Here is a 26,242-nt window from a genome sequence, read left to right on the forward strand (position 1 = left end):
ACTGTCAGTATCAATAAATATTGACAATATTATTGATTGCGCGTAGTTAATATTAATGAATTGATGTAGAATATTGACGGTAATCCAGATTTCTTGATTCTCGAGCCTATCATGCAGTATCGCTATGTGGTAGGGATAAGCTTGCCGCCTCCCATTTTTATTTGGGAGAGTGTCTCATTTATATTTGTTGGTATTCACAGTATTATTATTGGTCGTGTAAAATTTGTATTATTTCTAATTGCATGCTGAAGAAAGATAGAACAATGCTTTCAGTACAAAAGCAAGACGAGCATTACCATAATTTAGTGTACATGTGTACATTATGCAACAATAAATTATTTTAACTTTTGGTACGATTTGACTATATTTATTGTGGACATCCTCAATCGAAATTACAATTTAAAAAATGATAAACTCGATGCAAATTATAATTTTGAATGAGAATGATTATAATTAATAGTTTCTCCTGCATCAGAGGATTTTAGCCATTTTCCTTATCACACTGGCTAGTGCGGGTTTGATAGCAGAATTAATTGATTTTGCTTGGGTGGTATATGCACAGGGATACTCTCAATGATTTTGTCATTATCTTTCCGAGAGGTGGCGATTGAATAAAATCACATGTTTTTGTTTTGTTATTGATATGATCAGATTTGAACCCGGATCCTCGGCAGAGCAGACATACAACTCTCTGCGTCACGATCGCCTGGCATTGATTAATTATTGATAACAAATCTTTTATATAAATCTTTTAAATAATTTTATTTTTTAATTAATTTTGTAATACCATTATGAAATAAAAACTATTCCTTGGGTTATATATAAATATATATATTTATATGTATTACTTATTGTTAGATTAATTTAATTTTTTCAAAATTAAAAACAGTACCATTTGGTTTTATTTACTTTTTTATTTTTTAATGGTACATTTAATTCAGATTTTACTTTTTAATTTATTACAACAGTTTTTTCTTTGAGCTCGAGCGCGTGAACTTGTCATCTTTTTTTACCTTTTTTTAAAACGTAATTCGTAGATATCTCAGGAACGGTTTAAGAATATATTTCACTTACAACTTGTGATATCTCTACGTGTTTGTAAGTGCGGATACATTAGTATATCCTATTAACATCTCTGATATATCCGAATTTTTATGGAATATATTTGCAATATCCCAATAGGATAGCCTAACAAAATTTGAAAGATTTCTTTTGCTGTGTAAGAGAATAAATTTATTGTTAATCAAATACTGTTACATGGTAAACAACAATTTTATATATCAAATTTTATATAACAAATAATTTTATATATCATAATAGTTTATTGAGCGCCGTGATTTGCTTCTTATGTTATATATCTCTTGCTCGATACATGTAATCTATAGCGGCTGTAAACCGATATTGGGTGGATTTCGATAAATCTCTCAAATACGCCCATCCGAAGATGCAGACGCCCGCAATGCCGATCTCACGGATCAGTCTGTCACGACCTGTCTTTTCGGTAAAAGTTCCGCGAGAATCCGACAAGGTATAACAGAATAATATTTGGTTTACTGAGTTTCAAGCCGCTGTTGGTATGGCTTCTGCATCGATGTGGTTCCTGTTGTTATATCTCAATTTATGCGCGGCATGGATGGATAAGAGGTATGTTTCCTAATAAAAATATAACGTACGTTGTCCAATACCACGTTTGCATTTGTATAACTTTGATTAATATCTATATAAATAAAAAGTAAAAAGTATTTGTCATACATTTAATATTTTACGCGACATAATTGATAAACATAGTGCCTTGAAAATAAATATTAACAGATTACAATGATAAAAAATATAACTCAAGATACAATCGGATAAAGGGCCTGCGGTATTAAGCTTCTTTAATTTTATAAACTTTTTTCCGCAATTAAATAGACTTATATATATGTATAAATAATTTGCACAAAATTCAGACCAGTTTTGGAGTCTCGAGATGGACACCTCGTAATCTCCAGCGCGAAGGACAGAAATATCACACTGAAGATAATGGGGAGCGGTTACGTGAACGTCAATGAGATCAATCTGCTTCACGTAGCCTCGGCGGTGATGAATAAATATCTATATGTTCAGCATAATTGAAACGTAATTAGTTTAAACGTGTAGATTTCGATTTTCAGGCGCAAAATGCGACGCGGGTCATCGACAGGTGGCGGATGGGATATTTGGCCGATATGGAGAATTCCCTTCAGCAACTAACGACTATAGTGACAGGCACTACAGGCTTACAGAGAAGAGTCGCTCTGCTCGAGAGAAGTATCGACATGAACAATGCGAGTCGCACAGGAAACAGATCACGTATACCGGTAAGAATGCGCAATATTGAATCAACAGCTTGCGATGACATATTTTTCTCTCCATCCTCGTACCAAATTATACCAGTGTGTAAATAAAAAGAAAAATACAAGAGCCATGTAGAACGATATAAGAAAGAGATTGTATAATAATAATGTAAATAACGTTAACAATTTTTATAGTATTAAATTATTATTTATCTCTTACTTATAATTCAGCATTTTTTAACGATAAAAAGTTATATAAATTGTGTGCATCAAAATAAAATAAAAAAATTATGCAGAATTAAATGTATTAAGTTATTCATTGAATAATCTCTTTTCAGAATTATATTCCAATGCCGAGTATAACCAAAAGCAACATTCGTCGTATCAACGTCCGAGTATGTATTAATCGCGAATTTATTTAAAGTGAATATATATATGTATAAGAATAATGACTTGTGCGATAAAATTAAAAATGTGCAAATGTATTTTTTAAGCTCAAGGCATTAGAGGACTCACTGAGAGCTATGCAAACACTGCTCCGAGAGAACGAGTGTCAGAGTAACCCGTGTCAAAATGGTGGCACTTGTGAAGATCTCTATGATGCCTATCAATGTCATTGTCCGTCAAATTGGGAGGTATGCGAGTGCACTTCGACAAGACTGACAATGAGTGTATTTCGTGAGAATATAATTATGATGATTTCAGGGCCCGAATTGTATGACGGACGTCAATGAGTGCGCGAGATTTCTTGGCACGGATCTCGGATGTCAAAACGGAGCGACCTGTCGTAATTTGCCTGGATCTTATCGGTATGCAATTTCAACAGTATAACATGTATTTTTTGAATTTAATTTATGAAGTCACATAAAAGACTTTTCACCGAAATGATTCAATAATTTTAAATTTTATTCTAAAATTCTATTCCTTCGAAAATAATTCTGCCGAGTTTCGCAAATGGCCTTTATGGCAATGATTTCTCGGATGTACTGTGCGGAATATGTCTGTGTATAATATCGGTTCGGATATTAGATGCGACTGCTTGCCGGGATGGTTTGGCCTTCATTGTACGCAGAAAACATCGATTTGCAATACAGAGAATTCTGAAGCGCTTTGCGGCGAGCATGGTGTATGCGTTGCCAAAAGCAGCACTTCACTTGGATATACGTGCATCTGTGATCAAGTATGCTCTAATTTTTTTTTCCTTTAACGCTGTTTTTAAATCATCCAGCTGTATCAAGAGCGAGGCTTATCGTATAAACTGCTCTTACAGCTTGTTTGTAGCGGAATACGCTGATCCTTTTCTTTATCGTTCTTAGGGATGGGAAAGCGACGGCACAAGCCCAGCTTGCACCAAGGATGTAGACGAATGTGCAGCGGCCCATCCACCTTGCTCCGTAAATCCACCGGTACCGTGTCGCAATACACGCGGCTCATTCACTTGCGGTGCTTGTCCGCACGGCTACAGCGGAAACGGCTATTATTGCACCGACATTGATGAGTGTCTTATTAACAATGGCGGCTGCAGTACCACTCCTTACGTACAATGCATTAACACAATGGTAACACATTATACAATATATGGTACTAATTGTAAGTAAAATTACGTGATTGTATCCAAAAAAACGCAATATTCAATAATGTTTTGCCTATTTTTAGATACGCGCCATGAAAAGTGTCTTTTATTAAAAATAAATATGTAAACTAAAAACTAAAATTGCCAAATAGAACAACGCGTTATAATTCGCTGCAACAGCATTCCTATCATTTTCATGACTTTAATTACAGGGTTCCAGAACATGTGGGGCTTGTCCTCTAGGATACCGCGGCGACGGAGTGAGTTGCATTTTTGTCGGTGGTTGCGCCATCAACAACGGCGGATGCCATCCATTAGCTACCTGTACCGAGAATCCATCGCTTACAAGTTCTTATGTGCTGTGCCGTTGCCCACCGGATTACGTCGGTAATGGAATGGGACCAAACGGCTGCCAATTAACTGATGTATCACTTAATACAGCGTGTTCTCGCAACCCCTGCGTTCATGGCACATGCGTGCCAAACGGTGCAAATGGCTTCACTTGCACATGCAACTCGGGATACTCAGGTATGTATTAGGGACGAAAGTGAGAGAGAGAGAGAGAGAGAGAGAAAGGTAGGGCGAAATAGATCCGTGAGTCAACTCGTGTAAACTGTAACGCTCTGCTTCTCATATGTGACGAATAATAAAATATGGAATTAATTCGTGCTTGACGAATGCACAATAATATAATTTATAATATAAATTATAAAGTTTAAACTGAGGTTTAAATTTACAAAGAGTAACTCCACTGTGTGTGGAAGAAACTCTCAATTTATTTAGTAAGAATTGAAGATAGTGAGAATTGCGCGCCTTATACATTTATATTATATACTGTGCTTTTAAATTTTTAAGGAACCACATGTAATATACCGATCGATCCGTGCTCGCCGAATCCTTGTCGAAATAGCGGAATTTGCACTGTTTTAAACGGGCAGGCAACGTGTCAATGTACAACTAGCTTCACAGGAGCCAGGTGCGAAATGCCACGACAAACGTGCGGCGGTGTGTTACGGAATCCCATGGGAACACTTCAGTATCCCATGGGCGGTAGCACTTACCAGCATGGATTGAGTTGCGCCTGGGTGTTAATCACGGAACCCTCCAAGGTTCTGAATGTCACCTTTACGGCTTTTAATCTCGAGCAATCCACAGATTGCAAGTTTGACTTTCTACAGGTGCGAATGTTAATGTTGTATATTAAAAAGGCAATTAAAAAATTATTTGTCGCTTTTTTACTGAAGTTATTGTATCAGTAATGAGCTATTAATTTTGCCAGTTTTTTTAGAAACTTATCTGTGTTGAGGGTAAATTCTTATAGTCTCTTGCTTTAAGAATTTGTGTATTTTTTTATTTCACTAAAGAGCTTTTTTTAATACTGCCTCTAATAATTTCTAAATTTCTATTCCTTAAATTTTTTAATGTAAAGAATTAAAGTATGAAAAAAATGATAGGATTGAGAAAAATCATTCTAGTTCTTAATGCACGTATACACTTTTAGATTCACGATGGCAGAAATGCTGGTAGTCAAATGATCGATAGATTTTGCGGTTCCACGTTGCCTAACGAAAACGGGACAATCATCTCGTCTCATAACACTCTCTACTTGTGGTTCCATTCGGACAACAGTATAGCTCACGATGGATTTACTTTCCATTGGAACAGCGTCCATCCTGTTTGTGGAGATGTTTTAGAAAATAATTACGGTACCATTACGTCTCCAGGTTCACCTGGGAGATATCCTCCAAACAGAGATTGCTTCTGGAAAATCATTGTCGATCCGTCGAAAAGGATTCAATTCCATTTTGGTCAGCTGATGCTCGAGCAAAATTGCCTGAACGACTATTTGGAAGTAAATACTTTATGGGCCAATTATGATGCTCATAAATATTTTATATATATTTCTTTCGTTACTAAATTTTCTAAAAATCTAAAAATAATTACCTATGTGTTAATACTTGTTATTAATTTTTATTCCATATTTGGCGTCATAGATTAATGGTACAGAAGACGAACGTTTGGGACTTTTTTGTAATCACACTCGTCCACCGCCTCTGATTACGCCTGGTTCTGAAGCGACTGTTCATTTTCATTCTGACAGTTCTAATCAAGATGCTGGTTTCCAAATTCATTATTCAATGATTGAAGGTATTTGCTGAGATAGTTTATCTATACAATTTATAAGTGTATCAACATTATTTATTTAAAAGAAACGGGGATTAGTAATTTTATAATTTTGAAGATCACTACTAGTTTAAATAATTTGCCATATTTAGGTATACCTGGTTGTGGTGGAACTTATACCAGTGCCACTGGAATAATCACTTCACCAGGCCACACGTTTTCGTATCAGCCGAATATGGAATGTGAATGGAAGATACAATTGCCAGCAGGCGAACGAATTCGAGCGTCATGGTTGAAATTTGATCTCGAAACTTCCACTAATTGTCAGTTTGACTTTGTCGAGGTGATCTTTCAGCTTTCATTGCTCTAGCGTTTTATAGAAAGAAAATTTTAATGTTTACGATGTACTTTTGCAGATTTACGATGGATCTACCACAGAGTCTCCGTTACTTGGTAGATACTGCAGTTCGGACCTGCCGCCAGTGATCAAGTCAAATTCGAACATATTAACTGTATTTTTCAAATCCGATTTCTCTTACGAAGGGGAAGGTTTCACATTGTCGTACGAAACTTTATGCGGCGGCGAATTCCACGAGGATACTGGAATCATCAAGTCGCCCTTCTATCCGAGCGCTTATCATCACTCGCGAACGTGTATTTACGAGATCATACAGCCGCCCGGCAAAGGGATCGTACTAACTATAGAAGACATGGACATCGAAGGCAGAGATCAGAATTGCTATTACGATTACGTTGAGATTTTCGACGGTGATAATGAAAATGCGACGAAACTCGCCACTCTGTGCGGCGAAGTGGAAAGCATGCCAGATACTCCTTACTACTCCACGCATAATTTCATGTACATAAAGTTTACCACCGATAGCAGCATCGACGGTCGAGGTTTCAAAGCAAATTACACAACCATCAATCGTAGTAAGTAAGAGCATCGCTGCGGTTTTTTTTAAAAACTTTAGGTTTGGTATCTTTTAAACGCAAGAGATTTATTCTGCTCGCAATTAAATTCTTACGCAAAACCGAAGCTTTGAGAATAAAGCAAGCATTGATATTACCGTTTCTGATTAAGGATGTGGTGGATTACTGAAGATGCCAAACGGTATGATTCAGCCTCCTCTAGAAAACGGAGTTTATGTCGATAATGAGGAATGTATCTGGACTATTCAAGCACCGCCAGGATACGTAATACAACTTAGCTGGATATCATTTCATTTAGAAAACTATGGCCATTGTAATAATGATTACGTCAACCTTTACGAGAACTTTACCTCGCCTAACGAAAACATAATAGCCACGTATGACGACGTTAATAATCTCTTATTTCTAACAATTTAAATAAGAAAATGATATTAGTGCTGAAGCATTTGAATTATTGAAAAGTTATTAATTATACCATTTAATACCTGTTATACTATAATGATATATATGTAATTAACTCAACTCAACTTTTTTTTAACAGCCTTTTTAAACATATTACAACTATACGTTTTAGATATTGTGGTAATACTAAACCGCCCGAATTAACGACGCAGGATCGTACACTTACCATACTCTTTCACACTGATGTAAGTGTTACATACGAAGGATTCGTTGCTACATACATTTTCATGGATATGACGAAGGTCTGCGGCGGTCATTATTCAAAGCCAAACGGCGTTATTAGATCGCCCAATTATCCTAATCATTATCCGAGCAACAAGGAGTGCGTTTGGATTATCGAAGCGCAAAACAGACATAGAATTATTCTCACGGTCGAGCATTTTGAATTGGAAAGACAAATGACTTGCACATTCGATTACTTAGAAATTAGGTATTAGTATGATTTGAAAATTAATTTTGTTACTTTTTCAAATCACACGCTATTTTATATTTCTCATATTTCAGAAACGGTGGCTACGACTCATCGCCTTTAATCGGCACATTTTGTGGCACAGACATACCTACTGAAATACCAAGTCAAGCGAATCAAATGTATATTAAATTCGTTTCGGATTTCTCGAGATCAATGCAAGGTTTCGAAATACGGTGGGACAGCACGACGCAAGGTAGAAGTATACAGAAAGTCCTGATCATATTCCGTTCTTTCATTTCTTATATTTGTATATTTAACTTTAGGATGTGGTAGCACAATGACCGCAGTAACTGGGGATATTACATCTCCAAATTATCCTGAGCCTTATTCAATGAACGCGGATTGCTATTGGAAGATCGCTGTGGCAGCGGGTAGTTTAGTGCAGGTTACAATAGTGGATCTTGATCTTGAGCAACACGAAAAATGCCGGTATGACTTTATCGAAATATATGAAGGCATCAATCATCGCTCAAATGGAAGACGTTATTGCGGTAGCACGTATCCGAAGATTATTCAATCCAAATCCAATCAAATGACCGTCCGGTTTCGTAGTGATTTCAGTAATTCTGGCCGCGGTTTTCATCTGAACTACGAAACGCGTATGTATACCCACGTATTATTAACTCAAAATACTGTTTAATTTTAATGCACTAATATTATCTTAGAAAGTTACAAATTAAAATTATTTAAAAAATATGTTATATGTGGATTATAGTAGAAATTTTTACTTTTAAATATATTTAAATATCTTTTTTTATTAATTATTATATATTATTATTAATGTTCTTTTTTAAATTTAAAATATTTTGCTCACGTTTTGCAAAAATTTTTTAATTAATATATTTTAATTTTAATTACTTATTGCGGGATTATTTTACTGTTGAGTTGTTATTTTTATGATGCAGAATGCCAAAACAAATTACGTGGCTACTACGGTGTGATAGAGTCCCCGAATTTCCCCAATAGATACGAGCACTCAGCTAACTGCAGTTGGACTATCGAAGCCCCAATTGGTAACACGATTAATTTGACTTTCTCGCACTTTGATCTCGAAGGAAGAACAGAGCAGTTTCCGCCGTGCGAATACGACTATCTGCAAATCATGGAAGGGGAGAATGATACTCCCAACAACGATTTGGGAAAATTCTGTGGAACTATCGATCTCCCAATGAAAATTAATTCAACGCAACATCAAGTGTTTATAACGTTTGTTACGGACTCCTTTATTGCCTTCAACGGTTTCCGGCTCGAATGGACGGTATATGGTTGCGGCGGGCATTTGACGAAACCGTATGATAATTTCACGTCGCCTGGATATCCTTCAGTTTATCCGACATATATTGACTGCGAATGGCTGATCGAAGTGGATTACATGCACAGCGTCGAGATCACATTTTATGAAGTGAGTATACCTGAAGAAGTATATACGCAAAGATCATACGGAAGTTAGTACTTCGAAAGGGATGTTAACGTAAATCTGCGATATTGTAATGTAAAAAGGGAAACTTTTGTCCTTCAGGTTAACACTGACAAGCGTTTAAATCATCTGTGTGGCGAAAATTTCTACGATAAACTCCAAATTTATGAGGGCGAAGACGCAGATGCGCCGAAATTGGCCGAGATTTGTCAGTCGAAGAAGCCAGTGACGTACACTAGTCCAGGAAACAAAATATTTGTCAAGTTTCACTCGGATCCAATGTACGCCGGTCGAGGATTCAATGCCAGCTATAAGAGAGTCCCCATCGGATGCGGTGGTAAATTTACAACAATCTCGGGCGTCATTCACTCGGCTAATTATCCACAGAATTATCCGCACACTCAGAATTGCGAATGGCTGCTAGAGGTCGACAGCAATCACCTCGTGAATCTCACGTTCCTGGACTTTGATGTTGAGAACAGTAGAAATTGCAGTGACGATTACGTCAAGGTAACGCTGTAACTCTTAAAATAAATTGCTCGTAAAAATACAATCTCGAGTATTTGTTTAATTAATTCTAATCGCAAGTGTTAACAATCTTGTCTCTCGTATTTTCGTAGATCTTTGACGGCCCGACGAAAGATGACCCGTTACTGGGAGCACATTGCAGTAATCAGCTACCGCCGACTTACATTTCGAGTAGTAATCAAATGTTAGTAGTTATGCGGAGCGATAGTATTATTTCAGCCAAAGGTTTCAAAGCTCAATACAAGAGAGCCTGCGGTGCTCGTATAATTGTGAAGGATCACGGTTTCGTTACACCCCCGACGGGCGCTTCCCCTGATATAGTTGACGAGACTAATTGTACATGGACATTGATAGCTGAAAATCCAGGTAATTCAATTTTGTCTTAATTCACATGTTTACCTGCAGATATTTACATTTGTTTTTATAATTTTTATAATTATTCTACTTTTCATACTCTATTCTTTATTGCAGACGACCACGTAACAGTTACTTTCACGCATTTTGAGATCAGTCCGTCTAACACCCGATTCGTGAGACTGCCAAATTCTTGTCTTTGGCTCTCCCTCCAGGTATTCGAGGGTGAGGGCATAGATGGACCGCTTTTAGGGAAATGGTGCAACAACGTTGCGCCACCACCGATTACAAGTACCGGAAGCTCGATCACGTTACATCTACACGTGGTCCACGAGTTCTATGGTCACTTTGTCGCTATGTATTCCGTCCTGAATACAGGTACGTTAGATGAAAAAAAAAAAATATATATATATATAATATATATAGTGCAGAAATGTATTAAAAGATGTTTTTAATTTCATCTCAATTTTTCAGCTTGCGGCGGAAACTACACATCCGAACAAGGAATAATCACCTCGCCTAGTTATCCAAACAGCTATCCCTTGAACGCAGAATGCGTTTGGATTCTGAATACCTCCCCCGGTAACAAGATTACTCTTGGGTTCTCCGAGTTCGATGTCGAGTCGAGCGAAAACTGCGATATGGACTATCTCGAGATACGGGAGGATAGCGGAATTGGAAAGCTTATTAGCGTTTCTTGCGGCACAGATGTCGCGGAAATTACATCCTCCAGCAAACTGTGGATCAAGTTTAAGAGCGATGGTTCAGGCACTGCTAGGGGTTTCAAGGCTGAATATAATCTCATCGGAGGGAACGAACTGGAAGGACCTATGGGACGCATTACCTCGCCGTTGTATCCAATACCGTATAAGCGAACTGCTACGTTCTCATGGCGCATCACTGTTGAAATGAATTCGATTATACGTGTCAAATTTACAGATTTGCAAACAGAAACATATGGCTACTCTGTGCCAGATAGCATCTCCAATTTTATTAAAGCAAGTATATTTATCGAGAATGTGACAAAATATAAATAGCATGCACATTTTTAAGGCATAAATATAATCCATTAATACATAAATATAATTATATATATATATATATATATATATATAAAACATATATTGACGTTATATATTGTTATATATACAATATTATTATATATTGATGCTTAACATCGGTCTTTTCAGTCAATGAAATATTCATGTATTATTTTAATTATTAATTTATTTTTATCTATTTTTAATTAGCTATATGATGGATATGATAATGAAGCACCACTTCTACAAAAAGTAAACGGTGTTACTTTGCCAGATCCGATATATTCATCCAGCAATGTGATGTACATTATAATGAAAACACACCTTCTCAGTCAGGGAAATTATTTTGATCTCACATGGCTTCAAATGCCAAGAAATGTTTCCGAAGGGGGTAACAAGTAGATTAAATGTAAATTTCTATTATATATATCTATACTTAATATTTTATTATTACCATAAATAAGAATATCGAAATAATGCAATTTTTTATAATGAACTCGATGTTAATACAAAAGCTAATTTCAACGCCAATATCTTATTTCGAATTAAACAATGTTTCCCTATAATATAAATGCGCGATAATGCACATGTACATATGTATACATGTCGAATGTAGTGAACACACTACATTCGACAAGTAAGTAAAGTCACGTTAATGTGAAATATGTATGCCTTTAATTACAATTTATTTTGTTTGTCCGCAGTGTCGGAGTGCAACAAGGAAATAGCTTTGATGAGCGACCGCAACATGACGTACACCTTCAGTTCTCCTGGTTGGCCGACCGGCTATGGTCCCAATTTACATTGCAATTGGGTTTTCACATCGCCACCTGGAACACATTTGGTATTGAACATAATGATCATGGATTTGGAAGAAACTAGTAATTGCGTAGCGGATTCGGTTACCGTCTATTCAGGAAACGCATTGACATCGACAACCGATGCTCGTCTGGAAAGTAAATTATGCCTGGCGAACTCCAGTATGTCCAGAATCAGCGGAACCAATGTGATGACAGTGAAATTCGATTCGGACGCGTTCGACAATAAAACCGGCTTCAACGCATATGTATATCGAGGTTGTAAATGCCTGACATGCCTATTAACAAAATCAAATTTTGACACAAGTATCCGTAAACGCGTTCTCATTAATGTTTATAGATTGCGGAGGTCAATTAACTGGCCCGAACGGCATAATTGAATATGACAATTCTTCTTCCATGAGAGCGATTCCTTCGTGGCATTTTTCATGCGAGTGGACCGTGACAGTGAGACCCGGCAGAACTATCAAAGTTCACATTACCGAAATGTCAATACAGGAAATGCCCGATCATACATGCATTAATAATTATTTGATGGTTAGTACATTATATTATTAGATTTTTAGAGACAATACAATTATAAACAAAAGAAATAAATAAGAAAGGAAGAAATAAGAGAAAGAGAATTTAATATTAAAAAAAATAATATATATATATAATTTTAGTTAAAAAATGGAGACGGAATGCTCTCGCCTTTGTTAGGCAACGGAAAGTATTGTGGTGAAGTGACACCAGCGGAACTAGAAACCACCGGAAATCGTGTTTACATTAAAGCTGTTGGCAGTGGCCTTCAGTTTCGTTTTAAGCTCGATTATAGGTGATTTTTGCATAATGCAATTTTAAAAATTAAATAATGTATATACGTGATTATTACGTATATGTGACAGTATTTCTCTAACTTCATAAAATATTATTTTACTAAAACGTTTATTTTAATTCCTTCTTAATTTAATATCTTTTCATATTTTAGAGAAGTAAGCATGAGCTGTGGCGGCGAGTTCATCTTAACAAGCACGCAGAAGAAATGGGAGATCACATCGCCCAATTATCCAAACATCCCTCCAACTTATGCCGAATGTGTTTGGAAAGCTACTGCTCCAGCTGGTGAATGGCTCACAATCCATTTCTTGGAGAGATTCGATTTGACCTCGTCCGAAAAGTGAGATATGATTGTTACACAAAAATAAAACAAATTTCTAAAGAAATATTCTTAATATTACAGTTGACTAAAAATAATTTCTACCGTAATAATATCTTTTTAGTTGCGACAGAGAATATGTCGAGGTAAGAGATGGTGGAACCGATGGCTCGCTACTGATGGGAAAATTCTGTAAAGATGTAGCACCCAGTAGTATGACTACTAAAGGTAACATGATGTACGTCCACTTTTACACGGATACGCCAGAACCTAAGAATGGTTTCAAAGCTGTAATTACTGCAGGAGGTAGGTATTAAATAAATATATTTTACAAATTTTATTTTAATATTAAGACGGTAATAAATAATTTTTTCTTATTAAACAATGTAAACATTTATTATCTAATAATTTTACGTTAAGAGTAGAAAAATGTGATAAAGTGTAATGTATTTGTATAGAGGTCTGTGGCGGAATTTTGCGCGCTACTACAGGCGTCATTGAATCTCCGTATTATCCGCATCCGTATCCCGCAAATCAGAACTGCTCATGGATGATAATAGCACCGACGGATCATAACTTGAAATTAGAATTCCGCGATATACAACTTCCTGGCTTCCGTCGATGCCATTCGACTGATCATGTTGTTATTGGTGAAAAACTTAAAGAAAACGACACTAGTAAGTAACAACTGATAATGACCGATTACAAAAATTCGGATTTAAGCTTTTCCATTATTGTAACGTGCATGAATAATGAATGAAAACATTTTTCAACAGTTTCAATAATCGATACTTATTGCGGTCTTCAAAAACCGGATGTAATCGAAACATCGTCAAATGAAGCGTATGTGCACTTCCAAAGTGACAACAGAGAATTCGTTAATTACAAAGGTTTCAGTCTAAACTTCACTGCTAGCCAAGAAAGTTAGTAGAAAACAAACTGCATTTAAATATGTTTTATTGCGCATTATAAATTTCATTTTACATGTAAAAATGAATTTTATACTACAAATATTTTAATTATATATTTTCTGCTTGTTTAGCATGCGGTGGTTCATTTACCGCACTGAGTGGAATAATTAAATCACCCGGATATCCTAATCCGCGCACAAGATCAAGGTAAATTTTTTTCTAAAAAACAAAACTTTTATCAATTAACAGAATAATTTAAGTAATTAGTAGAATATTTTATTTATTGAATATCTGTGTGTTAAATGAAAAAGATAGCAAAATACAAAATTATTTTAAATTGATATTAAATTATAAATACGATTAATTTAAATAAATATGATATTAATATATACATTTTTTGTACACTTAAAATTGAAGCGAAATTCACACAATCTTCATCTAAATATCAATATGTTATAGATATTGCGAGTGGCGGATTGAGTTACCGATTGGTTATCAAGTTGTAGTGAATATTTTAGATGTAGATATTAGTGATTCTGGAATTGCACGCACACAGTATACACTTTCGGTAAGTCATGTAACGTCAATGAGATATGAAAAATATTTATTTCGACAAAAGGATAATACATTCTGAAATTCTTCTTTTTCTGCAGTTTTATAACGATTTACGGTTCAAATCGAAGATCAAAAGCTTAGGCCAAGGCGCTAGTGTACAAGAAATAAGGAGCTCCAGTAATACTATGCTTATTGCCTATTGGGCCTCCCTCGGACATCGAGGTTTCAAACTTCAGTATACGTCTGAAGCTCCGGCTCGTAAGTTTCAAACGCTACTATCGCGTATTTTATGATGATGCAATTTAAATAAAGATATATATTTTAATACCAAAAAATTTTAACCGACTAATTTTTCGGAATCATCGTAGCTTGTGGTGGCAGTCTGAGAGAAATTGAAGGCAATTTAACAGCTCCTACAAGCCCACCTTTCAATCAATCTTCGTACGTTTGCCACTGGAAATTGGAACCACCCGAAAATATGATCGCTTCCGGGGATAATCGCTTTACAATGACAATAAAAGTCACTGCTGTTTTTCTTGGCGGATTGGTTAGAAGTAGTTGCATCTATCCTCAGTATATTGAACTTCAGGGTAAAGTAAAAAACACTAATTTGTCGCTCGATATCGATAATAATTATTAGAGATAAAAATCAAATATTATATTTTGAAAAAAATATTAACATTAAATATTGTCTAGGTATTGGAAAATTGTGTGAAAATATGACAGAACCGAGATATTTAAGAAGTCCGAAATTAATCAACGAATTAACGGTAAAGTATTTTTAATATTTATCATAGCATTTCTATATCTATATAAATAATAGTTTTAAGAATTTTTATGTAAATTAAAATTATTTGCATTTTATCAAATATAAAAAATAGAATATAGAATATACTAAAAAGTTTTAGTATTTCAAATTTTAGCTAATGAATGGTACTTATTATGGATTAAAACCCATAATGGATGTCAATTTACAATATCAATGGCAACCTTGTGGTGGTATTTTGCGAGAAAGTTATACTATCGAATCACCAACGAACATTTCCTATCCTATAAATTGCGCTTGGCATGTAGATTATCCTGAAGGAGAAACGATCAATCTCTCTTTCACTAAACTTCAACTTGAAAATAACTGCGATCAGAATTACATCATTGTCAAGTAAGATACTTTCTATTGTTTATCAAATATAATCTTTAATATACCTAATCTTTAATCTACATCTATCGTTTATAATCAGGAATGGCGGACCGACATCACCGCAGGTTCTAAAGCTCTGTGTTCATGCCACAAGTCAACTTGAAAAATATAGCGTTAACAGTATTTCGAATCAGCTGTGGATAGAATATTTCGCTTCGAGCGGTTCAGGCAGCTTCGAGATCGAGGTGAAGGTTGCCACCACAGGCTGCGGTGGATCCTTACACGGAAGCAGCCGCGAAATCGCATCTCCGGGGTAATTACTATTTTCTTATAAAGATAAGAGGTTGTGTTAACACAATTTTTAAGGAGAGATCATTTAATAACACTTGCGTAATTTCAGATTCCCCGCACAATATCCGAACAATGGCGAGTGTACGTGGGAGATAATAGGCGACAATGGCTATCACATAGGTTTAACCTTCGTCGACCGGTTCAGCCTGGAAAGTAGTTCCAATTGCGAGAAAGATTATGTGCAGGTCTGATTATTATTATACGTAAGAAAAACGTTGAAGAATATTGAACAATTATTACTGTAATTTTTTCGATTGTTTTGCGATCATTTATTCCATTCACTACATTCTCGCAACGACTTAAAGAAACGTGAATACGAAGAAAACGTTGTGAATTAAAAGAATAGTACTAAAAAATTTATTGCACACAGATATTTGATTGGCTCAGAGAAGAAGGAAATTATGATAATGGCGAATGGAAAAGTCTCGGAAAAGTTTGCGGCAGGGATACACAAAAGCCTTTTAACTCGACGTCAAATCGCATGAAGGTGATTTTCCATTCGAACGAGGCAGTACAGTCGGATGGTTTTCGTGCCGTCTGGAACGAGAATTGCGGTGGTGTTTTTCAGGCGACCGAGAAAATTAACATCATCCAATCGCCGTCGTATCCATCTTTCTATCCACCCAGTGTTGTCTGTAATTACACCATCGTCGCGCCAAAGGATGACATCATCGTCGAGTTCACCGATTTTCAGCTTGAGCGTAAGTGTCAATAGTCATCAGGAGATCTTCAGATCCCCTGAGGTATAATATTCTGCTTTAATATCTTCTGCATATTATATACAAGCGTAATATATAGTGTCTAATACTATGCTGTAAGATATTTCATAAAACTACAATAATATGTTTGTGACACAGGTACATTTTATTATTTCTAAAACTCTAAAGTAAAAAGAAAAAAAAATAATAAAAATTGATTTTAGGAGACCGCAGACGACATTGTAGCTTTGACAACGTCACTGTCATATCGGAAAATATATACATGACGGAGGATGTGGAAACTTATTGTGGCATCAACAAACCACCACTTTTGAGATCCACTTCACGGATAGTGATTGTCTTTATGACGGACAAATATGTGCAGCGAAACGGTTTCCAGTTTAAATATTTCCTCAATAGTAAGTTGTTTCGCAAGTTCCTCGTATATTGATGGCAACAACAAAAATTATACGCTGCAAATAATAACATAATTGTTAGAAAATGTAATTAATCTGTTTAAAAAAATACTGCAGCGTTTGATATTTTGAGAAAAATTGTAAAATAATTAGAGAAAAAAAATGAAGAAATTAATAAAACCGTTGTAATTAACAGAATGCGGTGGTATAATCACACAGCCTGCCGAGCTTAAGCCTTTGATGCATGGAGAGGAATATTTTGGACGTATGAATTGCACTTGGATTATTAAAGCACCGCAAGGGAAGAGTATACTTGTGCGCTTCGAGAAGTTCATTCTAGAGTTTAGTACTAGGTGAGTTTTCGACAAGTCCAATATCAAGCGCGTTTTTTTATTAGAAATTTAATTAATCTTCTGTTTTCAATTTGTAGTTGTTATTTCGACAACGTCGCCGTTTACGAGGGTGATACCGTTAGTCATGACAAGCGAATTGCTCTGATTTGCGGTAACCTGACTGGTAATTTACCAACATTTAAATCCGATTCCAATTCTATGGTCGTTAACTTTAATGCCGATAATTCGAGGCATTTCGAAGGTTTTACAGCCAAGGTACAAAATCTGTTATTAATATTAAATATTATTCTGTGGCATTATTTGATCTGCCATTTAATGGTAACTGATACGGCGTCTTTTTTGTATAATAATTATCTACTGCCTCTTCTGTACCTCACTTTACTACATATTTTCAATTAAATTATGCCTAGCAAAAATGGTAACTATAATAATAATAAACAATTTTAGGTGCTGTTCACGACAAATCCAGAAGGCGGTTGCGGAGGATTAGTCAATTTAACGTCGATTCGATCTAAATCGTTCAGAACTCAACAGGCGGCGACTTATCAACCATTTGAAGAATGTCATTGGACTGTAGTAACATCACCGGCCAAAACTATAATGTTTACAATTAATAGCATAGATATTAAGAATTCAATTAATAATATCACTCAACATGATAAATGCAACGGTGATTATCTCGAGGTAAGTTTTGCGCGCATCTCTGATAAGTGCTTTTAGAAATGCTGGTAACAAGATTGCATATATATATATATATATATATATATATATATATATATATGTATATATCATACAATATCGTAAAAAAGAGATGCGGAAAATACGCATTAGTTTAATAGCATTAACCTATTAAGTTCATGTTAATATATTGTAAAAATAACGTTTAATTGTTCTTAGGTTCGAGATGGCGGTGGACCTTATGCCGAACTTATTGGTCAATTTTGCGGGCATTCAGTGCCATCTCCCATAACGTCTACTTCAAACCAAATGTGGATTAGATTTTATACTGACGGCACTACTGAGGGTGCCGGTGTAACAGCCACATTGGATACTAATGACGGTAAGAAATTTTATATTCACTTTATCAGTTCTCTATTATCACGCTATTGTAAAAAACGAAATATGCCCAAATCAATATTTTTTTACAATACATTTCATTTGTATATCTACAAATTTTCATGTCTCTCTTTTCTTAGTCTTTTTTTTTAATATTGTCAATAATTTGAAAATATTATTTTATTAGCTCTCTCTGGTAACTTTTCTTCTTGTGTGATTTTGTTGTAGCATTGTGCGGTTTAGGTACTCGATTAGTAAACGAGACAACTCATGTACTTACTTCGCCGAATTATCCAAATACACATTTAGCTGGAACTAAGTGTCGCTGGACCTTGAAATTGGCCAATGAATACAGTGATAGAATGCGAATTCGATTTATAGATTTTGATTTGGCGGATTCCGACAAGTGTGAACATGAGTATTTAGAAATTACTGAGCATAAAGTAAGTGCTGATAGATAATAAACACTTAAATATATTTATTCTTTATGTTTTAGTTAATAATATAATTTGCAAGATAATTAATTACTCTTAACAGTTACTAATTTTAAAAATATAATTACTAGTCAAGAATATACATTTTTCTACAAATAATTAAAAAATTAAACTATTATTTTCTTTTTAACAATCAGAAATACATCAATGAAGGATTTGGAACAAACTTTATTTATAGTGGCATAAGAACCCATCCAATTACCGTCGAGATGGTAAGTTTTCTACATTAAGAATCAAGTTCTGTGTCTCTTTTTATTAGTAATTCATTTACATTATATATATATATATATACACACATATATATAATATATATATATATATATAATATTTTTTTTATCTTTCAAGGGTAGCCGTTTACCTTATGCCTCGTACAGGTATTGCGGCAGCGAATTACCACACGAGTATTACAGGTATTTAAAATTGACTCTATTGGATCATTACGATGATCTAAACGATATTAAAGTAAGATTATTCCAAATTGAATGTTCTTCCACAGTTACAGTAACGAAGTCAAAGTGACATTTAGATCGTTGTCCAACGACCACAAGGGCTTTAAGCTGGGATACAGTAAAGCGAATTGCGATCGAAATTACACGAGCGAGCAGGGACGAATCGTTCACAACGAATTTACAAGCTGCACGATCACGATCACCGCCCCGGCAAACCATACCATTTCTCTGTACTTCAATCATTTCAGCATTTACGACGCAGAGCAGTGCACGCGCAATGCGTTGCAAGTACGTTCCTTAATTGCGAAGGAAATCGCTAAGGAAATCGCGTCTGAGAGGATACAGAAATTATTCAATTTACTTTCGAAAACCCGAGTGACGCGTTTTCGATGCGCGTTGTAAGTCTAAATTCCTAAATAGATTTATGCGTCTCGCAGGTACGCGAGGGTGACTCAAGTGGACCGCTTATAACGACGTTGTGCAGCACGGCGACGCCAAGCCCGATTTTCAGTACCGGCAACAAACTCACTTTGCACTCCTGGACCGAGAGCGCCAGCTCTTATCAAAGTTACGACATCATTTACACAACCACGGATGCAGGTAGGACGCGTAGTAGCGTGCATAAGTCTCCCCCTTTCCCCCTCGTTGCATCCGATTAATGCACGCCACCAGATGCGGAGAAATTATAACGCGCGGGCGATGATTTACGACGTTGCGGCGCCTCGAGATACGCGCCACGTGAAATGTTGCGGTTTATTTTCGCGGGGAGGGGGGGGTGGGATCGCACGAAAATCCAATTGCGGCACCGCTTCAAACGCCGCGCGAGTTATATCGCAAACGAAAGATCGGCCGGGGCGTCGTTTTCGCAGAGCATTTCTCAAAATCGAAATTGCGCAGGTCGTGGTTGCGGAGGGCGTATATTCAACTACGGTGGCAGATTCACCTCGCCGTTGTATCCTAATACGTATCGCAACAATACCGTGTGCACTTGGGACGTGAGCGTACCGCGAGGCTTCAAGATCATTCTCGAGTTTCTTGTATTTGACATCGGCACGAGGAAGAACTGCGGCGGCAATAATCTCAAAGTTTACGACGTTGTCCCCAGCGGAGAACTTTTACATAGCACTTACTGCGGTGGGGTAAGTGATTTGACAATAAAAAATAAAATGAGAGATATATTCTCGGAAATTGTCGACAGATTTTAGAATTGGAAAAATTGCGAGCGTCTAAAGAATTTTCTTAGCGAGAATTTGTTCTACAAAACTACATTTTTAATTTTCCTTCAGATTATATTTCAAATATTTCTTGAAATATCATTTCTGTAACATATATAATTAAACATATATGTATTTGTAATGTATTTTATTACATACATAATTAAAATTAATAAAAATATAAAGTATATAAATAAAGATATTTTTTGTAGGATGATCCAGCGAGACTCGAAATTGATACCAATCGAATTCTTGTTAAATATACTTCGACAGTTAATAATATTGGATCGGGATGGGTTATTGTATTCATGGCACAATCGACTGGTAAGCATGAATATTCGTCTTTATACGATAGGATGTTTAAATTTTTTTATAAACCGCAAATCACGTAAGTATGAAAGGCAATAATTGAAAAATAATTAACGTTTTCAGTGCATCCCATCGACATAATGGACGGTTGGTAAAGGAGACATCAAGACTGCAAAAAGTAACGTTTTTAAATATATAATTTAGTGACAAAAACATCCTAAAATTTATGTGTAATTTACTGTAGATAGACGAAATAAATAAATTTGTCTGTTACTGAACGCGTTTGAAATCTTATCGTTAGAAATCTTAATTATGATATTATACAAGAATGTATTAATGTAAATATATCTCTGATCGCTTTTTACTGTTTAAGATTTTATCATTAATATACTGAATATTGTTATTCCGATGCCGCACATTCTTCATCATTATTTTGAGCTAAGCAATTTTCTTCGGATTCAATCTCATTTGTTTCAATTTCTTCTTCCTGTACGATAAAATTTTCTTTCGGTTGCTCTTCCTCAGCTTCCTGTTCTTCTTGCACTACTTCACGCTTCTTTTTATTTTTCTTGCTCTTCTTTGATGTTTCCTGAGATTTCTGTTTATCTTTCTTTGTCTTGTCCACAGTTTCTTCTTGCTCGGAATCTGCAGATGTTATATCGGCTTCGACTAATTCTTCCTCGGTTTCTTTAGATTCTGTGTTTTTGGGTACCTCTTCCTTTTTATTTTTCTTGTCATATTTAGTTTTCTTTTCGTTCTTGTTAACAACATCCTTAACGCTTTCAGAATTTTGCGATTTAGAGCGCTTTGTCTTCTTACTTGGAACATCAGTATTTGAATTTTTCTCTACATTTTCAACTTCCTCAATATTTTTTGATTTCTTCTTATTTTTTTCCTCCTTTAAGCTTTTCTTCGATTTTTGGCGACTATCAGAATTTTGAGAAGTTTCAAGAGGTTTTTCAGATTCTTTCGATTGCCCTTTAGCAGTCTTATCTTTCTTACTTTGCGTTTCTGTTTTTAGCTTATTTTTCGAATATTTCGATTTTTTATCGTTATTTATATTTCCCTCTTCATTTGTCGCTTCGATATTTTCACGTTTGTTTCGCTTGTTTTTTGATTTCTGTTCTGACTTGTCAGAATTTTTTTCTTCTGAATATTTTTCAGAAAAACCTTCGACGTTTCGTTCTGGTGAACTGTTTTTCCTCTTTTTCTGTTCTTTCACATACTTGTCTTTCTTCTTTGATTGTTTATCCCTAGGAAGTATTTTAATTAGTATAGAAATCAACATTTTTAAAAGTACAAATTTCAAATAACATGCATTAATTAATCATAGCTATTTTACAGATAGCGATTTATTTATTTATTTATTTATTTAGACTTAAATCTGTGTGTCTTGCAAAGAAAGAAAGAACAATGTTACGAAAGGTCTTGTTATGTGACGTAATTTTAAATAGTACCATCGCGGATTTCTCATCTAAAAACTGTAAGAAATGATACCTTTTTATACTATTTTCTAGCACAGTAAAAACAAGGCTTTTCATAACACCCTTCTTTTATCTAGAGATAATAATCTTTCTCTTTCTCTCTCTTTCTCATAATTTGCTACACAGATTTAATAAGAGAAAAAAAATTAAATATATGGCGAGAATTTGAATCAATATATTGTTAAACGAATTATTTTGTTCATCACAATTACTTACTTCGTACGGTGTTCTACATCAACCTTTTTCTCTTTTTCACCACCGTTCCTTGATTCCACATCTTTGCTCGATTTTTTTGCAGAAGTTTCCGCAACGAGTATTGCAACTAATAGGAGTGCAGTCAATAATATCCACAATCTACACAGATCGAATTTAGTTTTTTTATTTGAAATTTCTTACCAGAGACGTGTACAAGATTAAAAAGCATTAATCTTTTCGATTCTACATTATTTCTTGTAAAAGCAAGAAAATATTTCATCCTTAATTAAACTTAATTAGCAGGTCAATATATAATAAAAAATATAAAATATAAATTATAATTTATACTTTTTGATAAAATAACTTTTTGCAAAAATATAGTTACGTATTGTTTGAAAAACTATGATCATTACAAAGCAAGTTAAATCTTTGTCTCATTTTCAGAAAATATTCCTCTTACCTCATTATGACCTGATTGTTTCTATCGCACTATGATTGCTGTTTGATTTTTCTACGCGCTCGTATCACGGACCAGTCTGGCACAACACTATCTCTGCTCAGGTATTACTTGCCCCTTATATCTCATAAGGTTGTCACCAAAGATATCTTGATAAATACAACGAATCTCGTACGTTCACGTCAGTGGTTTTGCGGATTCGATATCGCAAGTGCTATCTGGGCCAAATCTTCCGAGAAGGATGGCAAATTAAACACGTTAACGCGCAGCATGCGCAAAGTACGAGGTTCAAGTGTCAGTATAATGCTCTGGTTGAATTCGCACATAATCACAGTAATGTGTGACCTGGGGTGCTTTAAAATGCGATACTGAGATGATAAGCACTATTTCTTTGTATGTTTTCATTAGATGTATTTCCTTGCTTCGGTCAACTTTCAGTTATAATTCAGATATTTGAATCGCGGTGGATATCTTACTCTGCGGATATCTAATCTAGTATCAACAGTAAAATCGGTTGACAGTATGTAGCATCTGACGTTAATAAGCACTCAACACAATGCTGTACGTGCGTAATAAACAACCTTTACGCGTTTATTCTCGAGAAGCCTTGATTAAATTGTAATTAAAAAAATACCTTATGACGTCTATAACCGGATTAATACCGATAAATTTGAGTGACAGTTATAATACTCTCCTAAGAAAAGGCACATACGTTGATATGCTTTTTTAACAATTTTCTCAATGTTAAAGTCACTATACAATAATAATTCTATAAGATCTTTTTCTTTTTTTTTTGTTTCCACTAGAAATTGTATTCCTTTCCTCTTTAAATATATCCAATCTTAATCATCTCATATCTAATTAAGATTATACAAATTGTGTCGTAAATTGTTGCCGCGTTTTATTAAAATTAATATTTTAAAATAAATTGAATATACATATTTGTATATACAAATGTATGGATAAAAATAAATGCACATGAAAAGAACAATTTTGCTGGATATACATATCTAAAAATAATTTTTGTTGGACAGTCAAAATAATTTTGTTTAAAATTTAAGTAAAAAATGGTAAGCATTGCTATAAAACATTTTGATATTGTAGCAATCAATTTGACTTTCCAACAATATTATTTTGATAATCCAACAAAAATTATTTTGAGATTTGTATCCAGCAAATTCTTTCCGTGTATGATTAAGGAAAAACATATATATGCCTTTTCTTGTTTACTTATATATATATATATATATATATAATAATATAAATATATGTACAAAGATTAAGATAATAAATTTGCTTATATACTTTTAAATATTTTACAATCAAACAAGGAATTAATCTTATGCGAAATATGCGATATGCCGATATGTGAGCATAATCCGTTCATCGAAATTAAAAACAGAACATTTATGATCGAGCAGAATATTCGGAGTGAGCTTATTTCGCAGAAATATTTTGGAACAACAAAACATATCGGTCGCCCGCGTGCGACCTTGATGCTTTTTCAAGACGCGCGCGGCGTAGGCGGCGTAGCTTACCGATGATGTCCGAGCCGCCGAGCCGAGCCGCGGCGCGGGGCGCGGGGCGCCACGGCTACCATTCACTTGCGCCGCTTGCGCGTCGGGCAGCGGCGGGGTCGGCGGGGCTCGAGCGGGCAGGTAATGGAGTGTACCGCTCTGTGTATTATTATTATTAACATCCCTCGAAACATCATTCGCGATCGCATTTGCTGTATAATCAGTTCTCGAAACGAATCACGAATTCCACGGCGGCGGACGATTAGAATGCGTATCGAGGTGAGGCATTTCGTGCAATTCGGTACCGTCGATCGCGGGCAGCGAACGCGAAGAGATCGCAGGTTATGGGGACGTTGAATCGCCGTTTTTTTTCGCGATGATATCCGCACGACAACAACCATAACTTCGCGACACGCTAGATTGCCTAGATTCGGGTATTTCGCGTTGTGCCAGAATTGCGAATTTCGTCCACCCATGGATGAACGATCGCGCCGTAGCCGGCCGTGAAATTGACTCGCGTAGTATTGCGCGAAGTTAGGCGCGCGTGCCCTCTCGAATTTTGTCGGTCATTTTACGGAACGTCGCAAGTGCGGGACGGATTTCGGCTCCGAAATGAGCGACGTACATATCGCGTAGTTTAATTAGCCGCAGTCAGTCTGGCACTTTGATATCCCCCCCCCCTCCGGTCCCCCCCGCTACGCGAATTCGGCGTTAGTGCCGCGGTAGCTCTGATCGTAGGGTAGAATTCTGCACCGCTCGATACTCCGCCGTAAATTCCGGTAATTTACGAGGCGTCGCGAACCAATATAATAGCGTCATACGATCCCGCATTTATTGCGCGTCACTTTTCCATCGTGTATTTTCCGGCGAGGTGCGCGTCGCGTGTAATCAACGTCAATTTGAAAGTGTCGCACCGTGCGATTATCGTATTCTGTTAATTATATAGTACGCGCGATCGTGATTATAACTGTAATTCGCGAGTGAGTAGTATCGTGTGAGTATCACGGACATGGTGGAACACGATGGGACATCTGAGAGGAGGAGCAGGCCCGGGCAGGCATCGGGCGACGACGGGACAACCGTGAGGTAATTTATGATTCATTATTTTGCTCTTCATTTATAATTATTTGCACATTCGCGCAATAGCTATTTCCGATATCAATTATTTTGGGCGTTGCGATAATTTAACCAAACTTGTGTTTTACAGACCGACGCGGTGGAGCAACGCAGTTATATCTCCGTCGCAAATCGAAACGGTTAGTCAAGTTACTTTTTATTTCAATGTGAATTTCAAAAGAGGAAGAATATCGTAAATAAATATTATATCTTGCCGATCCATTGCTTCAAAACAGCTAGATGGTCCGAAACAGATTAGAATATATTGATATATTTGACAGATTGATAATTAAATGATATATTTGACAGATTGATAATTGATTATTAAATGTGGGACATATAACTTCGTACGTTA

The 26,242-nt window shown here is 35.8% G+C and overlaps 3 protein-coding genes across 3 annotated transcripts in view; 1 reads left to right on the plus strand and 2 right to left on the minus strand.

Annotated features, from left to right (window-relative positions):
• LOC105448530 (glutamate-gated chloride channel subunit beta-like) overlaps nucleotides 1–26,242 on the minus strand; it is a 547,315-nt gene that overhangs the window by 220,576 nt on the left and 300,497 nt on the right. The gene's annotated exons all lie outside the window — the stretch shown is intronic.
• On the plus strand, nucleotides 1,492–21,391 carry LOC105448424 (cubilin-like). Its single transcript, XM_011686951.1, is given in 53 exon segments — nucleotides 1,492–1,644; nucleotides 1,950–2,079; nucleotides 2,154–2,339; nucleotides 2,654–2,710; nucleotides 2,810–2,950; nucleotides 3,021–3,124; nucleotides 3,345–3,495; nucleotides 3,632–3,874; nucleotides 4,101–4,416; nucleotides 4,744–5,066; nucleotides 5,390–5,740; nucleotides 5,883–6,036; nucleotides 6,165–6,355; nucleotides 6,429–6,945; nucleotides 7,097–7,322; nucleotides 7,520–7,837; nucleotides 7,912–8,072; nucleotides 8,143–8,478; nucleotides 8,785–9,281; nucleotides 9,399–9,806; nucleotides 9,917–10,190; nucleotides 10,296–10,556; nucleotides 10,653–11,176; nucleotides 11,429–11,627; nucleotides 11,923–12,294; nucleotides 12,377–12,573; nucleotides 12,702–12,853; nucleotides 13,007–13,195; nucleotides 13,299–13,480; nucleotides 13,633–13,851; nucleotides 13,951–14,097; nucleotides 14,217–14,292; nucleotides 14,545–14,653; nucleotides 14,739–14,898; nucleotides 15,009–15,230; nucleotides 15,337–15,410; nucleotides 15,564–15,799; nucleotides 15,879–16,091; nucleotides 16,179–16,314; nucleotides 16,500–16,830; nucleotides 17,052–17,246; nucleotides 17,440–17,596; nucleotides 17,674–17,851; nucleotides 18,044–18,280; nucleotides 18,494–18,656; nucleotides 18,881–19,095; nucleotides 19,284–19,358; nucleotides 19,492–19,556; nucleotides 19,643–19,883; nucleotides 20,033–20,195; nucleotides 20,493–20,734; nucleotides 21,022–21,133; nucleotides 21,242–21,391. Coding segments are annotated over 53 exon segments (11,226 nt in total). The 5' UTR covers nucleotides 1,492–1,576; the 3' UTR covers nucleotides 21,274–21,391.
• LOC105448423 (nucleolar protein 58-like) lies at nucleotides 21,298–23,582 on the minus strand. The gene is made up of 3 exons (XM_011686950.1): nucleotides 23,258–23,582; nucleotides 22,819–22,956; nucleotides 21,298–22,371 (listed from the first exon to the last, which is right to left on the minus strand). Exons 1-3 carry the CDS (start codon nucleotides 23,260–23,262, stop codon nucleotides 21,519–21,521), a joined length of 996 nt encoding a protein of 331 aa, XP_011685252.1. The 5' UTR covers nucleotides 23,263–23,582; the 3' UTR covers nucleotides 21,298–21,518.

The sequence above is a fragment of the Wasmannia auropunctata genome, unplaced genomic scaffold (assembly GCF_000956235.1).
Source record: "Wasmannia auropunctata unplaced genomic scaffold, wasmannia.A_1.0 LD336085.1, whole genome shotgun sequence".
Taxonomy (NCBI): domain Eukaryota; kingdom Metazoa; phylum Arthropoda; class Insecta; order Hymenoptera; family Formicidae; genus Wasmannia; species Wasmannia auropunctata.